General features: G+C 46.6%; 1 protein-coding gene across 1 annotated transcript in view; it reads left to right on the top strand.

Moving 5' to 3' along the window:
* The window catches only part of vwf (von Willebrand factor), a 136,840-nt gene that overhangs the window by 119,039 nt on the left and 7,834 nt on the right, over positions 1-9,967 (top strand). Inside the window, exons 45-48 of the mRNA XM_030790423.1 lie at positions 966-1,006; positions 1,605-1,712; positions 9,385-9,483; positions 9,835-9,963. Coding sequence (XP_030646283.1) covers positions 966-1,006; positions 1,605-1,712; positions 9,385-9,483; positions 9,835-9,963 — 377 coding nt within the window. The remainder of the gene's footprint in view (positions 1-965; positions 1,007-1,604; positions 1,713-9,384; positions 9,484-9,834; positions 9,964-9,967) is intronic.

The following is a 9,967-nucleotide window of genomic DNA, read 5'->3' as shown; positions in this document are numbered from 1 at the left end:
ACGCACAGACACACATACACACAGACACTCACTCACACATACACACAGACACTCACTCACACATACACACACTCACACAGACACACACTCACACATACACGCAGACACTCACTCACACATACACACACTCACACAGACACACACTCACACATACACACAGACACACACACACTCACACATACACATAGACACACATACACACAGACACACACACACACTCACACATACACACACACACACACTCACACATACACACAGACACTCACTCACAGACACACACACACTCACACATACACACAGACACTCACTCACACATACACACAAACACACATACACACAGACACACACACACTCACACATACACACAGACACACACTCACACATACACACATACACACAGACACACACACACACATACGCACAGACACACATACACACAGACACTCACTCACACATACACACAGACACACAGACACAAATACACACAGACACTCACTCACACTTACACACACTCACACAGACACACACTCACACATACAAACAGACACTCACTCACACATACACACAGACACACATACACACACTCACACATACACACAGACACTCACTCACACATACACACAAACACACATACACACAGACACACACACACTCACACATACACACAGACACAGACACACATACACACAGACACACACTCACACATACGCACAGACACACATACACACAGACACTCACTCACACATACACACAGACACACATACACACAGACACAAATACACACAGACACTCACTCACACTTACACACACTCACACAGACACACACTCACACATACAAACAGACACTCACTCACACATACACACAGACACACATACACACACTCACACATACACACAGACACACATACACACATAAATAATTTTTGGACATTTTAGTGTTTAATATTTTTGCTTTCTGTCCTCAGTTCCAATGGATGCATGTGTGCTGAACCACACTGTCATTGGGGTAAAGTATGCACACACAGATACACAGCCTACACCCCATCTAACCCTAACCCTGAGCGTTTGATTCGAAAAGAATTTGTGGAATAAACAAACAAAACAAACAAACAACCAAATATATACACACATGCACACATATATACGTGCATACATACATACATACATACATACATACACACATGCATAAATAAATATATAAGTAAATAAATAAATTTGGTGACATTTCAGATATTTCCAGAAATTGTAAAGCAATACATTGATCCCATTATTTTTGTTAAGTTAGGGTTAGGTTTCTGTTTACTATTTAAAATTAGACTTGATTTTAAATGTGCCATTTTTGTTTAATTCTACATTAAAGACATACAAACGTGATCATATACTTTACTGAGGGCAGCTCTGCTGTAATTATGTACTGTATAAATATTCATTCTTGAGCTGCATCCTCAGGTCCACGCCTTAACTGGATGTTGGTGCACTGTATAGTGCCTTTATTGGGGGGTTTAAGAGGGGGTCCCCTTTGAAGCCCCTTTTCCCAAAATCTTTTGGGGGGCTCCAAACATTTGCCTGGTTTGCCTGTCCTGACGGTGCGCCCCTGTGTGTAGGCTGGGGAGACAGTAATGGTGGACGTGTGTACACATTGTTACTGCTCAGAGGATCATGGGAAATATCGTCTCTCTTGCCGAAGGACGAGCTGCACACCCTGTTCAGAGGTTCGTTTTCTGTGTCACCCCGTCACTGTCACTCCGTCACTGTCACTCCGTCACTGTCACTCCATCACTGTCACCCCGTCACTGTCAACCCGTCACTGTCACCCCGTCACTGTCACTCTGTCACTGTCACTCCGTCACTGTCACTCCGTCACTGTCACCCCGTCACTGTCACCCCGTCACTGTCACTCCGTCACTGTCACTCCGTCACTGTCACCCCGTCACTGTCACTCCATCACTGTCACCCCGTCACTGTCACCCCGTCACTGTCACCCCGTCACTGTCACTCCGTCACTGTCACTCCGTCACTGTCACTCATCTTCAGTGTGTGTGTGTGTGTGTGTGTGATGTACGGAAAATCATATGTTTCCTGTGTCCATACATGTTAACCCAAATCTGAAAAAGCTGACTTTTAACATTCACACACACACCCTGCCTATTCACATACACACCCTGCCTATTCACATACACACCCTGCCTATTCACACACACGCCCTGCCTATTCACACACACACCCTGCCTATTCACACACACACCCTGCCTATTCACACACACACACCCTTCCTATTCACATACACACCCTGCCTATTCACACACACACCCTGCCTATTCACACACACACCCTGCCTATTCACACACACACCCTGCCTATTCACACACACACCCTGCCTATTCACACACACACCCTGCCTATTCACACACACACCCTGCCTATTCACATACACACCCTGCCTATTCACACACACACCCTGCCTATTCACATACACACCCTGCCTAGTCTGATACACACCCTGCCTATTCACACACACACACCCTGCCTATTCACACACACACCCTGCCTATTCACACACACACCTTGCCTATTCACACACACGCCCTGCCTATTCACACACACACACCCTGCCTATTCACATACACACCCTGCCTATTCACACACACACCCTGCCTATTCACACACACACCCTGCCTATTCACATACACACCCTGCCTATTCACATACACACCCTGCCTATTCACACACACACACCCTGCCTATTCACACATACACACCCTGCCTATTCACATACACACCCTGCCTAGTCTGATACACACCCTGCCTATTCACACACACACACCCTGCCTATTCACACACACACCCTGCCTATTCACACACACACCCTGCCTATTCACATACACACACCCTGCCTATTCACACACACACCCTGCCAATTCACATACACACCCTGCCTATTCACACACACACCCTGCCTATTCACACACACACCCTGCCTATTCACATACACACCCTGCCTATTCACACACACACACCCTGCCTATTCACACACACACCCTGCCTATTCACACACACACCCTGCCTATTCACACACACACACCCTGCCTATTCACATACACACCCTGCCTATTCACACACACACCCTGCCTATTCACACACACACCCTGCCTATTCACACACACACCCTGCCTATTCACACACACACCCTGCCTATTCACACACACACACCCTGCCTATTCACATACACACCCTGCCTATTCACACACACACACCCTGCCTATTCACACACACACCCTGCCTATTCACATACACACACCCTGCCTATTCACATACACACCCTGCCTATTCACACACACACCCTGCCTATTCACATACACACCCTGCCTATTCACACACACACACCCTGCCTATTCACACATACACACCCTGCCTATTCACATACACACCCTGCCTAGTCTGATACACACCCTGCCTATTCACACACACACACCCTGCCTATTCACACACACACCCTGCCTATTCACACACACACCCTGCCTATTCACACACACACCCTGCCTATTCACATACACACCCTGCCTATTCACACACACACCCTGCCTATTCACACACACACCCTGCCTATTCACATACACACCCTGCCTATTCACATACACACCCTGCCTATTCACATACACACCCTGCCTATTCACACACACACCCTGCCTATTCACACACACACACCCTGCCTATTCACACACACACCCTGCCTATTCACACACACACCCTGCCTATTCACACACACACACCCTGCCTATTCACATACACACCCTGCCTATTCACACACACACCCTGCCTATTCACACACACACCCTGCCTATTCACACACACACCCTGCCTATTCACACACACACCCTGCCTATTCACACACACACACCCTGCCTATTCACATACACACCCTGCCTATTCACACACACACACCCTGCCTATTCACACACACACCCTGCCTATTCACATACACACACCCTGCCTATTCACACACACACCCTGCCTATTCACACACACACCCTGCCTATTCACACACACACCCTGCCTATTCACACACACACCCTGCCTATTCACACACACACCCTGCCTATTCACACACACACACCCTGCCTATTCACACACACACCCTGCCTATTCACACACACACCCTGCCTATTCACACACACACCCTGCCTATTCACACACACACACCCTGCGTATTCACACACACACCCTGCCTATTCACACACACACCCTGCCTATTCACACACACACACCCTGCCTATTCACACACACACCCTGCCTATTCACACACACACACCCTGCCTATTCACATACACACCCTGCCTATTCACACACACACACCCTGCCTATTCACACACACACCCTGCCTATTCACACACACACACCCTGCCTATTAACACACACACCCTGCCTATTCACACACACACCCTGCCTATTCACATACACACCCTGCCTATTCACACACACACCCTGCCTATTCACACACACACCCTGCCTATTCAAACACACCCTGCCTATTCACATACACACCCTGCCTATTCACATACACACCCTGCCTATTCACACACACACACCCTGCCTATTCACACACACACACCCTGCCTATTCACATACACACCCTGCCTATTCACACACACACCCTGCCTATTCACACACACACCCTGCCTATTCACACACACACCCTGCCTATTCACACACACACCCTGCCTATTCACACACACACCCTGCCTATTCACACACACACCCTGCCTATTCACACACACACCCTGCCTATTCACACACACACCCTGCCTATTCACATACACACCCTGCCTATTCACACACACACCCTGCCTATTCACACACACACCCTGCCTATTCACACACACACCCTGCCTATTCACACACACACACCCTGCCTATTCACATACACACCCTGCCTATTCACACACACACCCTGCCTATTCACATACACACCCTGCCTATTCACACACACACCCTGCCTATTCATATACACACCCTGCCTATTCACACACACACCCTGCCTAGTCACACACACACCCTGCCTAGTCACACACACACCCTGCCTATTCACACACACACCCTGCCTATTCACATACACACCCTGCCTATTCACATACAGACCCTGCCTATTCACACACACACCCTGCCTATTCACACACACACCCTGCCTATTCACACACACACCCTGCCTATTCACACACACACCCTGCCTATTCACATACACACCCTGCCTATTCACACACACACCCTGCCTATTCACACACACACACCCTGCCTATTCACATACACACACCCTGCCTATTCACACACACACACCCTGCCTATTCACACACACACCCTGCCTATTCACACACACACCCTGCCTATTCACACACACACACCCTGCCTATTCACATACACACCCTGCCTATTCACATACACACCCTGCCTATTCACACACACACACCCTGCCTATTCACACACACACACCCTGCCTATTCACATACACACCCTGCCTATTCACACACACACCCTGCCTATTCACACACACACACCCTGCCTATTCACACACACACCCTGCCTATTCACATACACACCCTGCCTATTCACACACACGCCCTGCCTATTCACACACACACCCTGCCTATTCACATACACACCTTACCTATTCACACACACACACCCTGCCTATTCACACACACACCCTGCCTATTCACATACACACCCTGCCTATTCACACACACACACCCTTCCTATTCACATACACACCCTGCCTATTCACACACACACCCTGCCTATTCACACACACACACCCTGCCTATTCACATACACACCCTGCCTATTCACACACACACCCTGCCTATTCACACACACACCCTGCCTATTCACACACACACACCCTGCCTATTCACACACACACACCCTGCCTATTCACACACACACCCTGCCTATTCACACACACACCCTGCCTATTCACATACACACCCTGCCTATTCACACACACACCCTGCCTATTCACACGCACACACCCTGCCTATTCACACACACACCCTGCCTATTCACACACACACCCTGCCTATTCACACACACACCCTGCCTATTCACACACACACACCCTGCCTATTCACACACACACACCCTGCCTATTCACATACACACACCCTGCCTATTCACACACACACACCCTGCCTATTCACACACACACACCCTGCCTATTCACATACACACCCTGCCTATTCACACACACACCCTGCCTATTCACACACACACCCTGCCTATTCACATACACACACCCTGCCTATTCACATACACACCCTGCCTATTCACATACACACCCTGCCTATTCACACACACACACCCTGCCTATTCACATACACACACCCTGCCTATTCACATACACACCCTGCCTATTCACATACACACCCTGCCTATTCACACACACACCCTGCCTATTCACACACACACCCTGCCTATTCACACACACACCCTGCCTATTCACACACACACCCTGCCTCAAGGCATGAGTGTATGTGTGTTTAATTATGGAGTGTGTGCAGGGCATGAGTGTGTGTGTGTGTGTTTAATTATGGAATGTGTGCGGAGCATGAGTGTGTATCGTGTGTGTGTGCATGCGTGTGTGTGCATTCGTTTGTGTGCATGTATATTTAATTATGGAGTGTGTGTGCAGGGCATGAGTGTATGTGTGTATTCAATTATAGAGTGGCCAAAGTATGTGTGTATGTGTGTAAAGTAGAGTATGATGCAGGTGTGTCAGTGTTTCTTTGTGTATGTGTGTGTGTGTGTGTGTGTGTATGTCTGTTATTCTGTCTGTGTGTGTATTTGTGTGTGTGTGTGTGTATGTCTGTTATTCTGTCTGTGTGTGTATGTGTGTGTGTGTGTGTGTATGTCTGTTATTCTGTCTGTGTGTGTATGTGTGTGTGTGTGTGTGTATGTCTGTTATTCTGTCTGTGTGTGTATGTGTGTGTGTGTGTGTGTGTATGTCTGTTATTCTGTCTGTGTGTGTATGTGTGTGTGTGTGTGTGTGTGTGTATGTCTGTTATTCTGTCTGTGTGTGTATGTGTGTGTGTGTGTGTGTATGTCTGTTATTCTGTCTGTGTGTGTATGTGTGTGTGTGTGTATGTCTGTTATTCTGTCTGTGTGTGTATGTGTGTGTGTGTATGTCTGTTATTCTGTCTGTGTGTGTATGTGTGTGTGTGTGTGTGTGTATGTCTGTTATTCTGTCTGTGTGTGTATGTGTGTGTGTGTGTGTGTATGTCTGTTATTCTGTCTGTGTGTGTATGTGTGTGTGTGTGTGTGTGTATGTCTGTTATTCTGTCTGTGTGTGTATTTGTGTGTGTGTGTGTGTATGTCTGTTATTCTGTCTGTGTGTGTATTTGTGTGTGTGTGTGTGTATGTCTGTTATTCTGTCTGTTGTGTATGTGTGTGTGTGTGTGTGTATGTCTGTTATTCTGTCTGTGTGTGTATGTGTGTGTGTGTGTGTGTATGTCTGTTATTCTGTCTGTGTGTGTATGTGTGTGTGTTGTGTGTATGTCTGTTATTCTGTCTGTGTGTGTATGTGTGTGTGTGTGTGTGTATGTCTGTTATTCTGTCTGTGTGTGTATGTGTGTGTGTGTGTGTGTATGTCTGTTATTCTGTCTGTGTGTGTATGTGTGTGTGTGTGTGTGTATGTCTGTTATTCTGTCTGTGTGTGTATGTTGTGTGTGTGTGTGTATGTCTGTTATTCTGTCTGTGTGTGTATGTGTGTGTGTGTGTGTGTATGTCTGTTATTCTGTCTGTGTGTGTATGTGTGTGTGTGTGTGTGTATGTCTGTTATTCTGTCTGTGTGTGTATGTGTGTGTGTGTGTGTGTATGTCTGTTATTCTGTCTGTGTGTGTATGTGTGTGTGTGTGTGTGTATGTCTGTTATTCTGTCTGTGTGTGTATGTGTGGTGTGTGTGTGTGTATGTCTGTTATTCTGTCTGTGTGTGTATGTGTGTGTGTGTGTGTGTGTATGTCTGTTATTCTGTCTGTGTGTGTATGTGTGTGTGTGTGTGTGTGTGTGTATGTCTGTTATTCTGTCTGTGTGTGTATGTGTGTGTGTGTGTGTGTATGTCTGTTATTCTGTCTGTGTGTGTATGTGTGTGTGTGTGTATGTCTGTTATTCTGTCTGTGTGTGTATGTGTGTGTGTGTGTATGTCTGTTATTCTGTCTGTGTGTGTATGTGTGTGTGTGTGTGTGTATGTCTGTTATTCTGTCTGTGTGTGTATGTGTGTGTGTGTGTGTGTATGTCTGTTATTCTGTCTGTGTGTGTATGTGTGTGTGTGTGTGTGTATGTCTGTTATTCTGTCTGTGTGTGTATGTGTGTGTGTGTGTGTGTATGTCTGTTATTCTGTCTGTGTGTGTATGTGTGTGTGTGTGTGTGTATGTCTGTTATTCTGTCTGTGTGTGTATGTGTGTGTGTGTGTGTGTATGTCTGTTATTCTGTCTGTGTGTGTATTGTGTGTGTGTGTGTGTGTATGTCTGTTATTCTGTCTGTGTGTGTATGTGTGTGTGTGTGTGTGTATGTCTGTTATTCTGTCTGTGTGTGTATGTGTGTGTGTGTGTGTGTATGTCTGTTATTCTGTCTGTGTGTGTATGTGTGTGTGTGTGTGTGTATGTCTGTTATTCTGTCTGTGTGTGTGTGTGTGTGTGTGTGTGTGTGTGTATGTCTGTTATTCTGTCTGTGTGTGTATGTGTGTGTGTGTGTGTGTGTGTGTGTATGTCTGTTATTCTGTCTGTGTGTGTATGTGTGTGTGTGTGTGTGTATGTCTGTTATTCTGTCTGTGTGTGTATGTGTGTGTGTGTGTGTGTATGTCTGTTATTCTGTCTGTGTGTGTGTGTGTGTGTGTGTGTGTGTATGTCTGTTATTCTGTCTGTGTGTGTATGTGTGTGTGTGTGTGTATGTCTGTTATTCTGTCTGTGTGTGTGTGTGTGTGTGTATGTCTGTTATTCTGTCTGTGTGTGTATGTGTGTGTGTGTGTGTGTATGTCTGTTATTCTGTCTGTGTGTGTATGTGTGTGTGTGTGTGTGTGTATGTCTGTTATTCTGTCTGTGTGTGTATGTGTGTGTGTGTATGTCTGTTATTCTGTCTGTGTGTGTATGTGTGTGTGTGTGTGTGTATGTCTGTTATCCTGTCTGTGTGTGTATGTGTGTATGTGTGTAAAGTAGAGTATGATGCAGGTGTGTCAGTGTTTCTTTGTGTATGTCTGTTATTCTGTCTGTGTGTGTATGTGTGTGTATGTGTGTGTGTATGTCTGTTATTCTGTGTGTGTGTGTGTGTGTGTGTGTGTGTGTGTGTGTATGTCTGTTATCCTGTATGTGTGTGTATTAGAGTATTCTGTGTGTTTTATAGGGCTATACTCTGGAGCAGATTCCAGGATCTTGCTGCGGTCGCTGTGTGGCATCAGCCTGCACCATCCAACGTCCAGATGGACAAAGAACCATCCTACAAGTAAGACTCTCTCTCTCTCTCCCTCAATTTTTACCTGTGGAGAACTTGACCCCAGCTCACAAAGCATCTCTGATACAATTGTGCAGTTTCAGTACAAAATCCAAACGCACACACACATGCATGCAGGCACACACACACACACACACATGCACGCACGCACACACACACTCACACAGACGCACACATGCACGCATGCACACACACGCATGCTTGCACGCACACACACACGCGCTTGTACACACACACACACAGACACCCAGACACACACATTACACAGAAAAAGGACATTTATTTTATCCTTCTGTTCTAACTATGCCATTGTACATGTATCTGTGTGTGTCTTTATTTTAGGCCAATTCAACACTTAAGGACGGTTGCACTCATTACTCCTGTGGTGTGAATAAAAAAGGAGAACTTGTTTTGGAGACTCGAATCACCACCTGTCCCCCACTGGACCGCACACACTGCCTAGAACAGGGGGTAC

This window comes from Chanos chanos, chromosome 13, assembly GCF_902362185.1.
Source record: "Chanos chanos chromosome 13, fChaCha1.1, whole genome shotgun sequence".
NCBI classification, from domain to species: Eukaryota; Metazoa; Chordata; class Actinopteri; order Gonorynchiformes; family Chanidae; genus Chanos; species Chanos chanos.
Note: the sequence above shows the minus strand (reverse complement) of the source record. Positions and strands in the feature narration are given on the sequence as shown.